The sequence below is a fragment of the Silurus meridionalis genome, chromosome 19 (assembly GCF_014805685.1).
Source record: "Silurus meridionalis isolate SWU-2019-XX chromosome 19, ASM1480568v1, whole genome shotgun sequence".
Classification (NCBI taxonomy): domain Eukaryota; kingdom Metazoa; phylum Chordata; class Actinopteri; order Siluriformes; family Siluridae; genus Silurus; species Silurus meridionalis.
In genome coordinates this window covers 16,906,335-16,928,036 of record NC_060902.1, presented here as the reverse complement: position 1 = coordinate 16,928,036, position 21,702 = coordinate 16,906,335, and the positions used below count along the sequence as shown (strand labels likewise).

Below are 21,702 nucleotides of genomic sequence, written 5' to 3'. Positions count from 1 at the left end.
TGTGTGTGTGTGTGTGTGTGTGTGTGTGTGTGTGTGTGTGTGTGTGTTTGAGAGAGATAATTACCTGCATCTGCACCATCAGCAGGTCTCACACACTATGGAAGTGTAACAGTAGGTGAAAATGTTTACAGGTGATTAGAAGTCGGTGCATTAATTCAGAATGCTGATTAAACTGAATGGAACAAAATGTAAACACCGTCTATCCAATCAGAATCCAGTATTCAGACAGACCGCGGTATAAGTCGGACAACTCACGTCACGATATACAGGTTTCCTGACAAACTTTCTTTAAAAAAAATGTACATTTACATAATGTCTACAATAAAACATTTATCTTTTTTAAGGTATTTGAAAATGTATTTCTCTAAAGATAAATAACAAAAAAGAGACACTTCCTATGATGCATCATGACAGGAACACATTCACAAAACGCTATAATGCATTTATAAGACTTGTATTATAGACTTGGTTATAATTCTCATTGTTTCTTCTTTTTTTGATGGAACACGTTTTTATACACGATTTAACACGCATCACGTTAACGACTCGTGATACACACTATATGGACAAAGGTTTGTGCATAGCATTAGAAATGTATAACGCATTTAGTCCACATTTTCTCCTGGAAGATGTTCCTCTAGATTTTGGATTGTGGAGATGGACATGCGTGTTAATAAAGTCAGATACTGGTGTAAGTGAGGTTAAAAAAGCCTGCAGTTCAGTCCGTGTTTACATTCATCCTAAAAGTGTTTAATAAGGTTGAGGTCAGAGCTCTACAGCAGGCCACTGAAGATCTTCCACATCTTCCAACCCATGTAAAGCAGATCTTCATGGAGCTGGCTTTGATTTTAATCTCCTAGTTCAAGTGAAGTTTATCCAAAGTTCATCTAATTTAATTGAGACATCTTTTAATTTTGTGGGAACAGTTTGGGGAAAAGCCACAAATGGCTGGAAAATGCAAATATCCCAATACTTCTGTCCGTATCGTGTCACTGTGTTGCATTTACAGAACATTATTGTAACAATAGATCAATTATTTACACGAATAAACTCAAAATTCTCGGTTTACAGGAGGTTAATGATAATGTGCACCAGATCTTTTTTTTTTGATTTATGAAACTTTATTGCCAGACACATTATTTTTATTCCAATAATAAACAGTGTGTGAATACATCTCATTAATCACACACACACACACACACACACACACACACACACACAGGATGATTTACAGGTCCGGATGCACTTCACAGTTACAACTTAAACTCACTTAATTAAAAAATAATGAGCTCAGGATTAAAATAGTTTCATTTCAGATTCACCAAATAGAAAAAAGATCTGATTTGGAAACTCTTTTTTTTTTAAACACACAAAAGGCAAATAAAACATTGGTCGTCAGAGTCATTCCAAACGCAAGACACTATAGAGACAAACAGGATTCACACACGTGACGTAGTGATAAATTCTATCTGTGTTTTAACACACGTGCACACACACACACACACGAACAAAGTTGTCATCCTTCCCTCAAAGTAACAGAGAGATACGAATTAAAATGTCGGTTTGACTCAACCTTAGGAAGAGTCGTGCAGGAGCTGCACTGCAGGAGCCCCCACACCACCACACACACACACACACACACACACACACACACACACACACACACACACACACACACACACAATATATGCGTAAATATAATCCCATCCCGATATAATTTAATTTGCATTGTTGCGTTTAACAAGTGTACACACGTCCCCAAAACCAAAAAAAACAAGTTTTGTTTCTCGCCAAGTTTGAGAGCGTGTAGCGCCCTGTGACGTCATAAAGCACGATTCGTTATCATGTGATTGCTGCAGAGAAACCCGTAAAAACTATTGTCGAAATAAATCCACATACAGTCAACTAGTAAAAATGAAATCAGCTGTACAGTGAACACGCTTTGGTCTAGATGCAATCAGAATTTATTTGTTGTCAATCTGGTTGGAAAATGTTTGTCCTGTTCGGCCTGCAATGATACTCACAGACAACCTGATAAAACCGTGATAAAAAATTATATATATATAACTGTTAGTGTGTTTACAAAAGACACCTCTCTCTACCCCAAATGTAGTCTAGACCCAACCAGGCCACGTGTATTGATGGGTTTTCTGCTGTAAAACGCACGATGTGCAAACGTGTAGCGCACAAAAATAGCGCTTACTGTTAAAGTTTGCTTTAGGAGTGAACCAAACCCGATTCCGTTTCGCTTTCACTCTACTCAAATGCTCTAAAATTCACATCTACAGTAAATCACACACTCCACACGCAGTACATAAAGATTGTTGTTTAAAAGCCGCTGCTGAGACGCTCCTGTAGTCAGAGGCCACGCCCCTTTTCTTAACGAGATAACTGTGTGAATTGATTCGATCGGTTCTAGAGGAACAAAAGCAAATCTTATTAACAATCCCAGAACTGATGTTACAGGGAACCGGTGATCGGCTCATATCTAATGAACATTACTTTATTATCAGAGTGTAAAGTCTAGACTCTGAACCCCAGGGGGAGAAATGACGTCTCCATTACGCGAAACTCAGGGTCCTGTTGGGACGCGATGCCTGGAGGACAGGGGACTCCTGTAGAAAGGGTGAGGTGACGCACAGGAGAGAAGGGCCGAACAGATGAGGTCAGAGGTGAGGTGGGATAGTGCACAGGGCGTCCTCTGTGGTCCGATGCACGTTTACATTCTGAGGAGAAAAAAATACATAGAAAACAGAAAATATATCATTGTGATTGGTGATTACTGAGGTATACGAAACTGTAAAAAACTAAACAAAACAAACAAACAAATCCAATATACCTCCCATTTCAGTAATCATTTTAGTAAATCTTCTCAAGAAACTCCACTGTAGAAATGAAAGTTTAGAGTAGTCAGTGTGCAGCTTGTGCAGCTGTCCTCTGAAAATAACTCAACATTGTCTAAATAATGGCAACAAAAGTAAGTACACCCTAAGTAAACACGTCAAAACTGTCCAAAGTGTGAATATTTTGTGTGAGCACCAGTGTTATTTATCACTGCCTTAATCCTCCTGGGTGTAGAATTCAGCAGAGCTGCACAGGTTGTTGCTGGGATCCTCGTCCAGTCCTCCATAATGACATCACGGAGCTGCTGGCGCTTCTCCACTTTCCACTTGTGGATGGCCCACAGGTGCTCAATAGGGTGGAGGTCTGGAGAGATACTACCACTCAGCAAAGAAGTTGTACATTTGGCTGTGTTTTTGTGGTCGTTGTTTTGTTGGAAAGCTTCAGAATGTCACAGTACATGTTGGAATCCATGTTTCCCCTCGATGAATCACAGCTCCTGAGCCATACAAGTTTTTCTTAGTCTCCTCAGACCACAGGACATGGTTCCAGTAATTCATGCTCTTGGACAGGTCGTCTTCAGCAAGCGATTTGTGAGCCAGATTCAGAAGTACTGCTGTCCAAGCTGCACATTGACTACTTTTTCAGTATTGTCCTTTAAGAAGAAATGCTGAAATGGTTGGTGAAATGTGAGGGGTGCACTCACTTCTGTGAGATACTATGTATATCACCGATAGGTCAGTATTTCAGTGCTTAGTGAAGTTAAAGACAGAGCGTTCATCCAACAAACGAGTGTTAAAGGGCAAAGTTGTGGAAGAAAGTCCATGTTTTTATCACAAGCGTATTCTTATTTATATACTCTGAGCTCATGCTGGTCAATGCAGATGTGATTACATGACTAATACCTTCAAACCTGCTTAAAAAACAGAACTGAGTCTATTAGAATCATAGCAAAAGTAACTCCTCAATCATGAATACACCTAATTTTCCTACCCGTATGAGGTTCCTCCTCAAACTGATACCACGAGATTGGAGACACACGACTGAATAGGGTGTGTTTATAAGCGGCGGAGTGAAATTTTTAACTAGAACCCAAACCCAAACCCGTTCCAGCATGATGTTCCACCAATGCCCCTGTGCACAAAGCAATCTCCATGAAGATATGCTCTACATGGGTTGAAACATGTGGAAGATCATGATTGGCCTGCTAAAGATCTCTGGCCTCAACCATATTGAAGAGATTATGGATCAATTGGAACTCTAACTGCACCCTACACCAGCACCTGACAAACTTTACGAAGGAACTTGTGGCTGGATAAATCTCCACAAGAATACTCCAAGGTCTAGTGGAACATCTTCCCAGAAGAGTGGAGATTATTATCAGAGCAAATGGAGACTAAATGTGGAATGCGATGTTCAAAAAGCTCTATGATTAGTTTTAGTGTCCTGAACCTTTTATCCATAAAGTGTATAATGAAAAAAAGGTATTGAATTGTTTCTAATTCTTAAAATGTATGAATACAAATGGGCTTCAAGGTCTATTAAACACATTTTATTAGCATTTCATTTAGACATCATCATCACCACTGTATAAATAGCATATAAAATCACGTCCCCATCAGAACGGAGATTTTCACGTTTTAAAATAAAATCAACAATACCCCCAATGATTCAATTTGGCTCTTTGTTAACCAGTGTGATTAAAACGTGACTTGCGTTTGCCACAGTAAAGCAGATATTCTTTCAACATATACATTCCAGAAAGAGAACATTCCACATAAATTAGACAAATCGACCCAATCGGAGTGTCAAGGTGCGAAAGTAGCTTAGCTCAAAAAGGTCTTTGTGCGTTAAAGATCGCTGGCGTTCACTGCTTTTTTTTTTTATTCCCACTGCATTACAGCGCAACACATACTGTAGGGTAAGTTTACATAAACATTTATGATTAGTTAACTATTTTACACCTTTACATTTCGCTACAATAACTAAACGGTTTATAGACTACGGTCTGGTTGTAAACAGTCACACACATCCTGACATGAGGTTTGATGAGGTTACAATATTTTCCTTAGTGTCGGATCACAGGAGGAGCGATTATGATTATATTATTATTATCACTGCTTTAATCGATAATCCAATGATTCCAATATTCCAATAAAATATATAGATTGCCCCATGTATGTGTGTGTGTGTGTGTGTGTGTGTGTGTGTGTGTGTGTGTGCACGCGGTCTGTCACTGATGAGCTGGCACTGTTAGCAAGGCCTCCTCTGGCATCCGCGTCACATCTACATTCTGTTCAACACAAACACAGAAAGCACATCACACAGCGAGTAAATACAGCGAGAGAGGCGTGTTAATGGCCTGGTGATGTCCAATCCACGACACACACACACACACACACACACACACAGAGAATGGCTCTGCAGAACAAGAAAGCCAGGATGAGGAAGCTTTGAATGTATAAATGGAAGTGAGTCATTTGTGTAGTATGGATGTTGAGGGAATTAAAAAAAAAACTATTATTTATTATATTTAAAAACATTTATAATTTTTTTTTTTATTTCCATTAGTCCAAAATACACATGGTGCAGTAATGCTGAAAATTCATGGACATGCTAAAACACATTTTTTCCCAATAAATAATAATAATAATAATAATAATACAAATCTGACCACCAGTATGAACAAAGCTCATATTATTATAATCTATATTAATGTAATGTAGTTGAATTTGCTTGATTTATTTACAGGGCACTGTATTCTTTTTTATGCACTTAAATGTAAATAGAAGTTTTAGATTTTTCTTATATATTTGGTATATTTATATTGTGCTTTTATTATTTATTTACATTGAATTTCGTTTATATTTCGCATGTCACATATAAGTTATATAATACGTTTGAATTATAAATTGCAGTTGAATTAGACACTGTATTTATACTGCATTTTATTTAAATGAACTGATGAACAATGTCACACAATATTAATTGATAATTTAGCTCTAATTATAATTGTACTCTATCAGTATATAATTATGGTGCATTTGCATATGCAGTTATTAGCATACGACCAGTCATCAGTTAATAGTTGTTCATTAACGCTTTTAATTATTCTTAATTAATGCAGTAAATGAAGAGAATTCGAGTCTGATACTGATCCCCAAACCCACGACAGTCACACGCCCGTGAGTGGATTAAACCCTTCGCTATGTTGACACGTCACGCTAACGTTGACCTTTAGCTGAGCACGCGACCCAATCAACATCGTTACCACTCCACAGTGTGATGTTCAAAACATAAAAAATGAATAAAAAAAATAAATAAATTAGGACTTTCCTAAGATATAAGTTTCAGTCTAAAGGAAGATGCCAAGTATTGTATTGACGTGTGTGTTACCTCTGGTCTTTCTCTGTGGGTGTTCACCGCTTCCACTTTCAGATAGATGGACTCCACTTTGCAGCCTGCAGAAGAGAGACATGCAGTCATCCAATCACATTTACATACTAATGTTGTACAGACAGAAAGAAAGGCAGACGATAAAGGGATAAGGCTGTGCGTTACCGTAAGCCACTGGCGTGAGCTTCAGCACTGTGTGTAAGGGGCACTTCAGGTACGGCAGCTCCTCTGTTTAAACAAACAGGATCATTAAATGGTAGAATGAATTATATATGTCTAAATATCATGATCATAAACAATACAGCTGGAATCGAATATTGAGCACAGTGTTATTGAGGTGTATTAATTTATATATAGTGTTTTTATATGGGCAGATTGTCACCAGACGGCAAAACATAAACAATCATTGAATGAAGCGATACGAGGAAGACCCTATTACACCACAATTCACGGAAAAAACAATAACAAATAAATCCTATAAGGAAAGCTGCCTGCGCTCTTACCCGCTGATTTATCCAGGAAGTAAGCCAGCAGACAGCGCATGACCGCTTGGTGGCAGATGACCAGGATGTTCTCCTGCCGCTCCAGCTCCATGATGACGGGTTCGAGCCGCTGCACCAGATCTTCGTAAGACTTAAATCAGACACAACAGGTCAGCTGAATAGAACTATTCAGAGACACACTGTGAATATTAAAAAAACTGCAGAATCACTGATCGAAAGGAACATGGACTCGACAATCTAAACAAAGGAGATAAAGATTTCTCTCTCGCACACTCCCAACTTTTATCATCCATAAAAACAACCTCATGCCGTCCTCAGCAAATCCTAATGGGTTTGTTTATCGCGGCTTATCCTGTCTCGCAGGAAGATTATCCTGTGTGTAATTATTAGTAGCCTGGTTACCCTTCAGCCCTCTGGCAAGCAATAAGCATTCGCTCCTTCCATCTCTCTCTCTCTTTCTCGTTCTCGCATGCAAACAAACACAGAGTGAGGCTATAAATAACCGAGTCTGCGATGAGAACACGGGTTAATTAAGGAACATCATTTTGTGCTGTAACACCCCAAGCGTCTCTCACCTCTCCTTTGGGATATCTGTAGCGATACTTGTCCTGGTCACGCAGCGCAAACTCCAGAGGAAGCTTCTGCTGAATCTCCTCATACATCAGCTCCTCGCACACACCCTGGACACACAGGAACATTAAAATACCAACATATGGGGGATAAAAAAAAAAAAAAGAAAACACAAAACATGCTCAGGCTCGGGCTTTTAAACAACACAGTTATGGGGGAAAAAACGCAAAACTTGCTTGTCGTTTTTTATTAATGCAGTTTATTATTATTATTATTTTATATTTGTGACAATTTAACATTTTTTAAACAATTTGGAATAAAATGCCGCTTGGTTAAATAATATATAAAATAATAATAATATTTTATTAAAAAAATTATAATAATAATATTTTATAAATAATAATAATATTTTATAAACACAAAACAAAAATCTATTATAATAATCAATAATAGTGTGTGTGTGTGTGTGTGTGTGGTTGTGTGTGCGTGCTTTACATTTAATATTCAATTTTCTAAAGATTTGTTCTACTTATTTCAGCAGACTAACAAATGTCTTCATTCCTTCACTCCCTTGATATGTGGAATTGTCAAAATGTCCTTCTTTGAAGAGAAATTCTTGAAGCTGGATATAAAACACTAGAGCTGAACTGAAAGCCCTGCACTGAAATCTGTGAGATTATTTTTTTCTTTTGAACCTGAATGATGAGAATGGAGAGTTTTTCCCCCCCGACTCACAGCATCGATCTCGTTGAGAGCCTTCCACTGTTCGTACGGCACGCCCAGAGCCTCAGCAGTCTGAATCGTTCTCTTCATCTGACTTGTCCACACCTTGAGATCGCTGATGTCTTGTGAGTGGAGGAACTGTTTCAAAAAGCGAGCAAACTGAAAGAGAGCAACATTGTAAATACCTTATTAATATCCAAATCATAGTTCATAATTAATATCATAATTATAGTTCATAATCAATTTCCTAATCATAGTTCATAATTAATATCATAATCATAGTTCGATGATTTTCTGATTAATAATAAAACTTGATTCTGTACAGAATGTTTGACCAGAATCACCACTGAAGTGAGAACAGTTCACTGATCCCTGCTACCCCTCACCTCCTTCCCCCTGGTGGTGAGACCCGAGTCGCCTCCGATCCGCCCTTTGACGTTGAGTTCGCTCTCGCCGTGCCGGCACAGGTAGATGGAGCGCGGTGTGATGTGGATGTTCATGAGGTAATACACGATTCGGCTCTGGATATGATCCTGGACTCGGTTCACCAGGTACCTTCGACCCACATCGATGATCTTAATGAAGGACAACTCTCTTAAACAACAGAGCGAGAGAATGAGTCACTTTAACATCAGAGTCGTTGTCTTATATTCAGATATACAGCAAAGTGTGGCACAGATTTGCATCACAGAAATACTTGCATCACAAGATTAATTATCATGAATTATCATCAAGTTTCTATGTTCATGGCGAAAGTTATACAAATATAAATCTAAATAAGATGTTCAACATTTAACAAGTTTCTCAAAGGGGTAGAAGTTTTACAGTCCAGAAAAATGTGTTTAATGGACGAAAAAATAATTAAATAAATTACATTCTCAATCTTACAAAAAGTAATACCGTGGCCTCAGTTATCACAACACTGCTATTATATCACCGTATTCATAATCTAAGCAGAAATGCCTCGTGAATATCAACTTATCAAACCGCACTGTTTCTGGAAAAGTGATTATACGAGTCATTTTTGAGTATTTATTATTTTTTGTATTTTATTTAATTGAAAATAATATTGATTCGAGGAAAAGTTTGATCAATCTAATCAGACACATGCAGCAGAAAAATAAATGGACTTTTTTATCTATCTGTCCCACAGATTTGTTCTTAAACTCTAAAGCTCTTTCAATGGCAATGAACATTATAATGAATATGCAAATGAACATGGTCCATTTGTATTCTAATCTGTGTTCTTCTGGAGTCTTTACATATGCATGTGAGTTTGTGTCACCTATTGAGATGTAACAATGCAGCAATTGTTCCACTTCTACTGTGCATGGTGCATAATTTGCATATATTGTTTGCCAGCGTTAAAAAAAAAAAAAAGCCTGTGATGAAGTGAAAACAATGCTGTAACTCTATAAAGACTGTTTTTCTTTCCCGTACCTGTCCAGGACCTCGTCCAGAGGCTGGTAGGTGTTCTCATAGCATTTGATCCTCTTCACAAAGTCCTCCACGGCCTGCTCGGTGTTACAGTCTATGTAGTCCGGGCTGCCGAGCTTCACTTGCTGAGAAGGAAAAAAACATAATGATGAGTAAGTGGGAGAAAAAAAAAAAAAACAGAAAACGTGACTGTTTAATGCACACTAAGGACACTTACGACAATGTTTTCAGCGATAACGTCAGGGTCTTCACATACAGACTCCACAAAGAAAACCTGAGAGGGAAAAGATGCTTAAAAGAAAAATATAAAACAGATAATCTTACATTTTAAAAAGAAGCAGAATTGCGTGTTTTTTTTTTATAAGCTCAAACCTTAAATCCGTTCTGTTCAGCAAATCGAACAATGGTCTCTCTCCGGTCTCTCGTGGTATTCGTCGCATCGAATACCTGCAGGAAGAGAACCAGGAGATAAAACCGTATACACAATATAAGACAGAGAGCACATGACGATCAGGAACAAATCAATACAAATCCATTTTCTCTCACCGCCACTTGTCCCCCGTCCTCAGTGAGATACCGATGAACGTCGTTAAGAGCTGCCGATGCGCACTGCCTGAGAAAACAGGAAGTCGGGTTGCTTAAAACGCATTGCTTGCAATACAAGGACATGATTACTTTAACAAGCAATTCTATCTACAAGACACCTGCTTGCACATACTTCCTAATTTTCAGTCCTTCCTCGTTGTCCGGGCGGAAGAACTCGAACGATTTATAGATCTTCACACACTTGCGTCTGTACTGCCCGACGTTAAATTCTGCGCGAGAGCAAAAGGATAAGGAAAAAAAACACACTTTCTGAATTACTGTGACTTGATAAACTGCCTCTGAATATTATGTATTTATAATTAAACCATTTTTTATATTACTTCTAAATACAATTTTTCCAGTCGAGCCACTCTGATATCTTGTGCACAGTGTAGTGATGAGGAAGCTATAAAAAGTAAAGCTTTGCCACTAAAGCATTTGATACTAAGAAACGTTTATTTCTGCAGGAAAATATCGATTGATGATATTCGTGATTGGTTTTAAAAAATGTTCCTGCTTTGAATATCTGGCAATTACAATTTTCTGTTGAGTCTCGACGTGTCAGGACGTGTCTGTCGCGTACCTTTTGTTGGAACGCCGATCCAGTTGAGGTAGCGAGTGAGTTTTTTGGAGATGTAGGTCTTCCCCCGAGCTGGGAGGCCGACTGTGACGATTAAAGTGGGACAGTTGGTCATGCATACTGAAAAGACAAAAAAAAAAAAAAAGATCATTAGGTCATGAATGAAATAGAAAGAAAGCGAGAGATACTGATTTGTTTAACCGTATTCATGGTGCAGAAGGACTGCATTTTGATTGCAAAATGCTTTTCGAACCCGGCGTTCTGAGCGTTTATTACAGCTGTAAATAATGGTGTAATAACCGAGCTGATAGCGACACAGCCAACGTCTTCTCGATCTCGAGCAGCGTCTTGTCTCAGTAGATCAGGGGTCATGCGAGAAAAAAAAGATTGCACAAGACGATCTCACAGCGATGTCTGAAGATTGTGAAATATCAAGAAGAGTGCAAATGTAAAAACAACCTCGAAATCGGTTACAAAGATTTTGAGAAATGTATAATGGATTATTCCATTTTCCTCAAAACATCAACAGAGAAAAGACAGAGAACCAGTGTGACTGAAGATCACACACACACACACACACACACACACACACACACACACACGTGTTTCATATATTACAATAATAAAAAAACGTGACAATCTTTTTTTGCAATATCATCGACCAATTATAAATCATCTACTCAAATACAACTTTTTACCTTCTGCAGTTTGGGAGAAAATGTTTGACATGACATTAGCAAAGGAGCATGTTTACAGACTAGCTTTAGGGTTAGACTTCCTTTCGTTTTATGTTTTTATTAACAACTAAAGCCAACTTCACATAAAGAGGTGTATTTTATTTTTAAAAAAGCAACAATAAATAATACATAAACACCAATTCGTGTTTAATGTCGTAAAATAAACCTAAAAAACACCAAAAAAACAACAATACGCCGTTTCACCACCTTGCTAATCTGCAATCCGCACTAGCGCACTAAACAGTGCGCAAAACTAGTATTAAAGGGTTTCCATGGTGACGCGGGTTCCATCGGCTGCGTTCGTCAAGTGCGTACTGTCTAGTTCGCGAGTGTGAATCCTGTACCGTACTGTACCGCAATGTGCGCAAGCCCGAGACCTCAGGGAGGTGAAATGGCCGAGGATTTGCGAGCGCATCCTACATACCCTTCCTCTGAAAGATGGGCTTCTCCGGGAGTCCGTTTTTGCAGGGCATCCATATTTTCTTCAGCGGGTTCTGGGTGAGTTCTCTGGACGGTGTCGGGCAGAAGTCATCCGTCGTGGTGTCCATTGTGCCTCTTTTCCTTGTGTGTATGCGGGTGTGAGATCTACTGACTGCTATCACGCGTCCGAGGCGTGTTCGGGGGGTGGGGGGGGGGGAGCTAAACCCAGGGCAACATGATTGGTTCGGATTGATCGTTTACAACCCAGTCACGATGTAAAAAAACCCGCCCTGTGTACCAGAAGAGACCAGAGCTGAACCCGAGCCAGGATTCATCCCAAAGACCCAAAGCAGGAAGAGGGTCGTGTGAGCGGAACCGCAGCCGGAGGATTACCGTCGTGTCTCTAATAGAGGCGCAAATTCTACTGTACCGTATTGAACCGTAATATACCGTATACAGCTGATAAAAGAGGAAAAGGATGAGTTCTATCTTCGTTTTTTTCCCTTCATTATTATGTTTTTTTTCTTCTTCTTACCTATTAGATTTTTCATTATTTTATCTGATGTCTGTATGTTATTCCTATACCTTATTTTAAACCGTGCAGCTGTTTTATTACTAAAAAAGGTACAAAAGCACATTTTTGATTAAAAAACAAAAAACACACACAAAGAGTAATAAAGTAAAAAAAAAAAATAAAGTCAGAATAAATCCAAGATAATTAGTCAACATGTTGGACATGTGGTTTGGACTTTGCTTTTAAACCTGGATTGTCGTGGTTAATTAATATAATAATTAAAAAATCAATAACAAAAATGTCAAAAAAAAAAAAAAAGTTTAGACTAAATATTAGATCTTCTGCATCCTCTGTAACGTCTTTTCTTATTTTCCAACTTTTACTGTACCACTATTATTGTATTGTCTTCGAATACCTAGTGAAACAAATCCATCTCTATTTTTTTTTGTGATTTATTACTGATCCAGGCTTTGGCCTGCTCATGACCTTTTAACACGGGAACAACCTCAAACATCTGAACATCGATTCTCCTCACACATTTATTCTTTTTTTACAAATCACCCCTTCAGAAGCAATAAACAAAGTACCTCGTGTTTACTCATTCTGCAAATATGTGGATTCTAACACACACTAATGATTTGCTTTGAATATACTGATTTGCCTGAAGACCACAAAAATACACAATAGAAACACAAGATAATGCAAAAGAGTGAAAGCTTAAAAAAAAAAAAAAAAAAAGTACGACACCTTTTGAGATATGTAATAATATTAGATTTCTGGTATTTCAAAACCTTATATAAATCAGACATTTGAGATCAAGCCTTTGAATTTTAGGATTGTAAATCTAGATCATAGCTACGGCAGAATTTTGGGATCGTCAACAATGTAAAAAATAAAAAAGGTTAGAAATGTCCGAAGTCGCAATGTTTATATGTCAAAAATTCAAGACGAGAATATAATTTTGATAGGTGAAGATTTTCTGATAATAAGTCGGACGTTTAAGAGACAGAATTTTTTCATAATTTAAGTCCGAGTTCAGATTTATGCCACATCATCTCATCATCTTGTCAGAAATTTTAAACTGAACCAAGTCAGAACACTAAGATAATAAGGCAAAAGTGTTAAGATGACTTCATCAGAATTTTGAGATGATGAGTCTGATCCTGCAGCAAAACCTTAAGATGAAACCTCAGGGGTTTGAAATGCAAGAAGCACAAAGGCCACATTACGCAGTTCCACACGGCCACAGGCGCGACTTGCTGGATATTTACTCCATTAAGATGTTAAAACAATGTGATTACGCAGTCCGAACTAATTTAAAATGGTATTTATCCTGTTTATTTTTTATGCATATTTTAGCATACCGTAATTTCCGGACTATAAGCGCACCCAAATATAAGCCGCGCCCACTGAATTTTACAAATATTTTTATTTTGAACATAAATAAGCCGCACCTGTGTATAAACCGCACTGTAGTCTACACTGAAACTAATGTACTTTACACAGGCTTTAACGAAAGACAGTGTCTGTTAGACGGTGTAACGGGTGAAATTTGTTGCACTTACTTTAAGAGCAGAGCGGTATTTTGGGAATAGCCTGGCACTGCATTTTTCCAGTATTACTGCGTGTGTGCAAGACCGAGGAATATGTCCTTATTATTTTCTGATGCTCATTTCTAAGTTTCTTTGACTGAACCGTAACGCTGTTGCCAAGAAAAATAAAAAAGCACAAGTTTTGGAAACCTGTCTGTGCTTATATGATTTCATTTGCAACTGGAGTTAGCGAGCTCTCCCTTCACCCAGACTCAACAGCGTTACAACAGCTTGTATCTAAACAGTAGCCGACCAAGAAAGTCATTGTTCACTGTCTTCCTCCTTCCTTTCACAACTATTTATTTTTTGGTATCGTCGTGCGTTTAAAAATCAACACCGGTGGAAGTTTTCTCCCGATGCCGTGCAGCTCAGAACACAGGTGAGGTGCGTTTTTCCGTTTCCGTTCAGAAATTTCATTGGTCTAATGTTATAGAGTTCAGTTTTTTGGCTTGAAGTTTGTGAAACCGGGAAAACCCAGGAAAAATCCATAAATTAGCCGCTTCATTGTTTAAGCCGCGGGGTTCAAAACGTGGGAAAAAAGTAGCGGCTTATAGTCCAAAAATACGTTACTTAATTACTATAAATATATACGTATACAAAATTCAACACTATGAAACAATACAGTCATTAATTTAGCATCTTAACAATAAAAAAAAAAAATCTTTCAGAAATTTTGGTGCTACTGATCTGTATAAAAAGAATTTGAAATACCGCTCGATTCCTTGTCTTTTTACAATCCCACCTTTTAATTGCTCTCATATTTTATTTTATTTTTAACTCCATGCGTTATAATAGACAACACAATAAACCCAAAGAAATACATTTACCACTGAATGTTGAATGTTGTCAGCTCTAGTATTTAGCAAAGGTGTGTTTGTGTGTGTGTGTGTGTGTGTGTGTGTGTGTGTGTGTGTGTGTGTAGTGATTTGACGAAATCGACTTCCTTAAATCCTTTCTCTTTGTTCATAGTTTGCACCAGAAACTATTTCGGATTTTGGATTTGCTTTATGACTACAGTATAAATGATGTGATAGAAATCTGACTTAAAAACCACTGAAAAAGTTTCCCAGACCGTGTCCTGTGTAAAATCTTTCCCATGGACAAATTGTTCAATCGGTCCGGATCAGCGCCACAACACGACTCTGAACATCCACAAGGTGGCGCTGAGAGACACGAGCAGTCAATAGCAATGTGCTATGAATTGTTGAAATAAACCTTCAAGATATTCTTTGTGTGCGTTTTATTTATTTCTATTAAGACGTAAAATATTAGACCCTGAGCTCTGAGACTTACACGTTCAACGGACGACGGTGGTACCGATTTAACAAACAAGATAGAAACCTAAAAAAAAAAAGCCAACAATAAAACCACAGCCAAAAGGGGAAACGCTGAAATAAAAAGATTTCAGCGAAACAAAAGAAAGAAACACTGAAGAGCAAAAAAACAAGGGCAGTGAAATACATTTCACCACAAATCTGAACACATCACCTTCCTTCCTCTGACTGTAAGGTGAAGGGTGTTGTATAGATGTGTAAACAACTAACTCTTGTTCCTACCCACAATAAAGACCATACATTAAATGGACGAAAGTTATGGACACCTGACTCCAACATTAATTTTTAAACATCTAATTTCCACATTCACGCCTATTAGTGCTGGTATAATGACCTCCACTATTATATTTTTAGTTCTGGACTGTTTGTGGAGATTTGTGCAGATTCTTTCAGCTCTAAGGTTGTTTGTAAAGTCAGGAAGTGATGTAGGTGAAAAGGTGAGCAGGTCTGGAGTGCAGTCAACGTTCACATTTATCCCAAAGGTGTTCAATGGGGTTGAGGGTTGAACAATCCAACCCATTCTGAACCAACCGCACGTTCATGGAGACGGCTTTATACACAGGTTTATGTCTCCTAGTTCAAGTAAAGGGAAAATCTCCTGCTGCAGCATCCCAAGATTTCCAACACAAATGCTTTCGGCTTTGAGGAACAGGTTTGGGGGGAAAACGCAGGTGTCCCGATACTTTTGGTCAGATAGTGTGCGTGTGGAAATGTCAAATTACGCATTAAAATATATATATACACAACATATAACAATTGCGTTAAAAACATTCGGGCAAATTTTAAAACAACAGATTGCAGTTTCTCTTTATTTCAATGTTAACTTTAAATTCACATTAAATCATTAAACTACGGCTCTTGTTAAATAAACACCTCCTTTCAGAAACTATAAAACGTTTTTCTTTGTAAAAAAAAAAAAAAAAACAACCTATAATTTAATAAATAAACGCAATTTTGTGCAAAGACAAAAATCATAATTTTTTTCATTCATTTTTGTTGTTCACTTGCAAATAAATAAATAAATAAATAACCACTATATAATGTATACTAACAATCTGTAATGAAATAGATTATAATCTGTATAATCTACATAATCTAGTGACGTCTTGTGAATATAATTACTTAAAGGGTAAAAAGTCCTGCGTCATACATTAACGAGTGTTTATCGATTAAATGAGAGGAAAAAGAAAAAAGAAAAAAGCGATGCGGTGTTAAAGAAATAAATCATAACAGATGACAGAAAACACGGCTTCATCGCAATAAATAAAGTCTATATAATAATTTATTTAATCATATACCATTATTAAAATTATATACCATTAAAAATTAAATATAGTCACATGACCATTTCGTCCCTCAGCTCCGTCTGCTGTTTTTCCCCGAGCCTCCTCTTATCACGTGATGAATCTGAACACTGGAGTAATAAGCACTTTAGCTCAGGACAGGGCAGGTAGAGTCACGCATGTTTACGCCATGTACGATAGCGGTGTATATTCAGGCCTGGTCACTTTCTCCTCCACTCTACGCCGTGACATAATCCGCACTCCGTCACGCCAAATACCCCTGTAATCTCCGACCTACAAACTCTCCGTAGCTGTTGGATCTCAGGAGAAAACTGCGATTCGGCCTGCAGGGTAAACAGCGTGGCCCGTTATGGAAAAGCGTGCGTACTTCAAACAACATTAAGCTGCGCCTCACTTAGCACGTGTAACCCAACACGCACGTCACACACGTGCACGTTTCTGAAAACATTACAGTGCAGATGAGCGTGTACACCACCACACACTGCTATATAAAGAGCTGACGCAGCGTGTAAACGATCGTGCCAGTCTGAAAGGGTTTGGAATTACGAAAATCGCAGTATTGTTTATCACTTCCCCATTTCTAACAACGCAAACTGTACTTTACCTCATCGCTAGGCTGAGATCAAGTGTGCTTTCTTTAACGATACACTGCTAAAACATGAGCACAACTTCAGCACAGAACCCTTTTGGAGTTCATGGAGAAAAAAAACAATAGCATAACTGATCATTATCATCATGAGTTCAGTAAATAAGGCTCTCGATCAGATGGTCACAAGTTCAAATCCCAGCACCACCAAGCTGCCAGTGCGGGGCCCTTGAGCAAGGCCCTTACTCCTCAACTGCTCGGTTGGAAGTCGCCCTGGATTAGAGAATCTGCCAAATGCTATAAATGTCATTTATAATCTATAAATGTTTTTTTAGGTGTTTATGTTGATTTTGTAGAACATCCCCAAGACCCGTCACAAGGTCACAAGGCCCTGACGCTGGAGACCCCTTCCTTAACCTTAAACACTACACAAACCTCAAAGCAAAACAATGATGTGATGTGTTTCATACAATCAATGAAAAAAAAAAAAGGAAACTCCTGATTTTAAAGCCGAATTTTTGAAATAAAGACGCACAGGTAATAAAAGGTCAAGTTCATTCCCCGTTTTCTTTTCAGTGATCAGCCGGTGCATGTCCTACTAGACCTTATCTCCTGAGGTCCATTGATTTTAGATGACATTTAATCGCAGACACTGTGGATTATTTTCCCCCAAAAGTGTTGCAATTTAAACAGACTAATTCACATCAACCTTCATTCTTCTAGCTGTTTATGGTGACGGATTATTTTGTTGACAAGACAAGTCCGCTCTGATTCAAGTGCATGGACACTGAAGACTCACCTCCATGAATGATCACAAACCACAAACGTCCCTACAGACAGCTTATAAAGCCTACATGCATTGCCTCGAATTAGGTTACGTGGATCACGTGTCTGTCATGCAAATCATTCAAAAGCTGCTGGTTTCCACAATTAATCAACAAAATCTTATTTTAAAGCAGAATTATTTGCATGAAGATGCACAGGAGCAGCGAAGCGATAATGAAAGGTCAAGTTCATTTTCTGGTTTTTGTAGTGATCAGCAGGTGCATGTCCTACTAGACCTTATCTCCTGGGGTCTATTGACAATGATGGTGTAAAGTGAAGATAGCAACCAAAAAAATGGATGATCAGATGGTCACAATGGTTCAGTAACGTAAAATACAACTACTAGACATGTGCATGTGTGTATATATATATATATATATATATATATATATATATATATATATATATATATATATATATATGTGTGTGTGTAGGTCATTTAATTCATGGTCACAGTCAACAACAAACCCACAGCACCCTGTGTCCAAATCCAATGCAAAGCAACGCCACCCAGTCAGAGCTTCTCCTTACACACACCACTCGTTCAACACGTTCACTCACGTGTGCATGCATATACTGACATACGAGGCTTTCTGGGGTCAAGTGCATAAAACGTGCATTATTATTTCCCCGTGTTGTGACGCGGAGTGTGTGTGTGTGTGTGTGTGTGGACGTGTGTGGACGTGCTCTGGATGCTGCACCACCGCCTACGTGCGGACTCGTGTTTACTTCTTCCTCCTCGAAGCGCGAGAGAGGAAAAAAAAACACGCCGTTCACGTCCATACCAAACGACTCCCCTCTCCTTCAGCTCTAGAATAGAAAAACGTGTGTTTCTTACCCGCCCTGTCACGATTTGGTGTGTTTCTCGACTTGGCAGCACCCCTCATGTTTAACACCGTCCGTCCTCTGCCGTTCCTGAGTGTTGTGTGTGTTAATGACTCGGAGTCGAATCTTTTTTTGTTGTTATTGTTCGAGTCATTCTAAAGAATCGACTCCCTGAATCGAATAAATCCCAAATGTAATAATAATTTAAAAATCTGTACTTTAAAAAAAATATTTTTTATCTTGATGATTATTCAATTTGGCTGTTATTAATTAAATATAATTATGTCTCAAAATCTTCTACATAACTCATTTTATTAAAAAATTACCCACTTTCTCATTATCTATAGATACTAGTATATTGTAGTGAATGTAACTGTAGACTATATGAAATGTCTAAATATGTAAAGAGAGAGAGAGAGAGATGGGGTGTGTGTGTGTGTGTGTGTGTGTCTGTGTGAGTTGTGATTCAAACAAATGCACATCTCGACTCACTTGTTCAAAAGATTCGACTCATGCAAGTGATTCCAGAAGCTACACACCCACTTTTGGGTTGAAAGTAAATAAAGAAAAGTCACACCTTTTCTGAGCATGAAAAATGTACTGATTGTGTTTAGAATTTGATTCATTGTGTCTTTATTATAAATATTCTTCTTCTTGTTGTTATTGTTATCACTATTTTTATTATTATTATTATTATTATTATTATTATTATTATTATCATTATTATTATTATTATTATTATCAGCCTAAAATCATATTAAATTATTGATGCTTTATACATTATTACTCGTTAACAGATATGTTTATGCTTAAAGGTCATGAGTTATAGGAAGACTGGATTTTGATGTCATATTTATGTTTGAAAGCATCACATATTTCTCTAAGCATTATAAAATATGGAGGTTGGGGCAAAACCATGAAAGTTTAAACTTTGAAGTATACTTAGAGTTTTTAAAAAAATTACTATTATAATCAAAATCTAATATTTTATCAAATCCTTCGAGTCAGACATTCAGGTCTAACTGGATTAGGCCAGTGTGGCAGGGTAGGTAATTATAATGCCGCTCCCGCTGACTTTTGGTCGAGATTGAGAAGGACAGTTTGACCTACCTGTAGCTATCAATGTGCTTTTGCATTCAGACACACAATTTAGCTCGGACACCAGAAGGTTCTGCACCACTCAAATAGCCAGGTGTAGAGATGAAATCAGCTGAAAAAATCAAATGAAAAGTCAAAGGATAAGTAAACAGTCCGACATCTCCTTAGGTGAACCCCCCACCCCCCACCCCCAATTAAAAATGATTTTGTACACAATCAAGCCTCAACTAAGAAGGAACTTCTGTGCCACTGTTTGTTCATGTTCTTGCAAAAAGTCTGCTGAATTCTACCTCATCGTGAAGAAACACAAATGACTCAATGCACAGCGAGACGCAGATGTTACAAAATGCACTGCTGAAGAAGCAGGTCTTTGTTCTTAAGAAACACCTCAGATTAAATGAGGATAAAGGCACACCTTCGGAATTGAAAAAGTCGGATTAAACAGTGCGAATATCACAAAGGTAAGCGAATCTCGTGTATCAGCCTGGTGCCGGATGGAGAACATTTGGTCAGTGTGATGTGTGTGTGTGTGGGGGGGCACACAAGCAAAATCCTAGCGCTGAGAAGATTGCAACAGTTCACCAGGGCCTCTGCTATTTCAGGAGCTACAATGATAGGTCTTATCAGCTCAGCTCAAGATAATAGCACTAATTATGAATAGCTGCGTGACTCTGCAAGAGGAGATGTGGAGTGACACAGAAACAAAAGATAGGATGGAAAAAAGATAGAAAAGTAAGGATGAGATTGAGAGAAAAATGTATGAGAAAGAAAGAGAGAGAGAGAGAGAGAGAGAGAGAGAGAGAGAGAAACAAAGGCAGGTTTGAAAGACAGTGAAGAAAGAAAAGGTTGAGAGAGAAAAGCTGAAGGAGTCAGATGGAAGGGTCAATGGCAGACAACAGCTTGAACTTTCTCTGACCTCCTTACAAACTTCTGTGTTCACCCCTTTCACACACACATACACACACACACACATACACACACACATGTGCGCAACTTACAATCATCTCATTTATACAACTGAGCAGTTGTTAGGGATGGTGCTGGGATTTGACCTCACAACCTTCCAACTTTTTTGGACTGAACGACCACCCCCCCAAAATTTAGCAGCACATACAATTCTTACAAAACTAGAATTTGGCTGATGTTTAATGACCCAGTTACAATAAATGAGGCCACAATAGGAATGCAAACGAAACTAGATTTCAGCTCAACTCCATTACATTATTTTTGTGAAATGTGGTGCAGAAGTTTGAGATGCATCATTCTGTCTCTTAATCCAGCACAAGGCATTTACATTTATGCCATTTGGTAGACTCTCTTTTCCAAAGTCCACTTACAATGATCTCATTTATACAACTGAGGGGTGAGGGCCTTGAACTCATGACCTTCCAAACCAAGTCCAACACCACTGAGCCAGCACTTCTCCACAAGAGAACACTATGGTGGTAAAGATGATGATGATGAGATTGGTGAAAAATAGTTACATTAGTCAAAATACTTGAGTAAAGTGTAAATCTTAAGTACAGTAACAAGTAGTCAAGTATTTCCCAATCATGTTCTACTCGACTGGTTCCAGCTGGTTTAACTGAACTATTTCACCATCATGAGCTCAGCTGGAAGAAACTTGGACAGTCCAGCTGCAGGATTTAGAAAACTCCCTCATACATCAGCTGTGTGTGTGTGTGTGTGTGTGTGTGTGTGTGTGTGTGTGTGTGTGTGTGTGTGTCCTCCTACAAAGGATCCCACACACCCCTTTCTCATCCTGTAGTCATTTGATTTAGATGAATTGAAGATCGCTGCTTTGTGATAAAGTATTTATACATTTTCAGAGA

General features: G+C 38.2%; 1 protein-coding gene across 5 annotated transcripts; it reads right to left on the bottom strand.

The window, feature by feature from the left end:
• Positions 1-28: 28 nt before the first annotated feature.
• pfkfb4a (6-phosphofructo-2-kinase/fructose-2,6-biphosphatase 4a) lies at positions 29-18,940 on the bottom strand. 5 transcript variants are annotated; one of them, XR_006928674.1, is made up of 15 exons: positions 11,797-12,194; positions 10,639-10,755; positions 10,189-10,285; positions 10,017-10,083; positions 9,843-9,917; positions 9,688-9,744; positions 9,474-9,595; positions 8,420-8,627; positions 8,046-8,192; positions 7,316-7,420; positions 6,741-6,870; positions 6,403-6,465; positions 6,238-6,302; positions 5,023-5,134; positions 29-45 (listed from the first exon to the last, which is right to left on the bottom strand). XR_006928674.1 is itself a non-coding variant. In XM_046875034.1 (14 exons), the coding sequence occupies exons 1-14, from the start codon at positions 18,832-18,834 to the stop codon at positions 2,667-2,669; spliced, it is 1,362 nt and encodes a 453-aa protein (XP_046730990.1). In that variant the 5' UTR covers positions 18,835-18,940; the 3' UTR covers positions 1,949-2,666. The 5 variants fall into 5 exon arrangements, 4 of the variants coding, with proteins under 4 accessions (XP_046730990.1, XP_046730988.1, XP_046730991.1 ...); XM_046875034.1 differs by lacking the exons at positions 29-45; positions 5,023-5,134; positions 11,797-12,194 and adding exons at positions 1,949-2,726; positions 18,786-18,940; XM_046875032.1 differs by lacking the exons at positions 29-45; positions 5,023-5,134 and adding an exon at positions 1,949-2,726 and having other exon boundaries at positions 11,797-12,190.
• Positions 18,941-21,702: the final 2,762 nt, after the last annotated feature.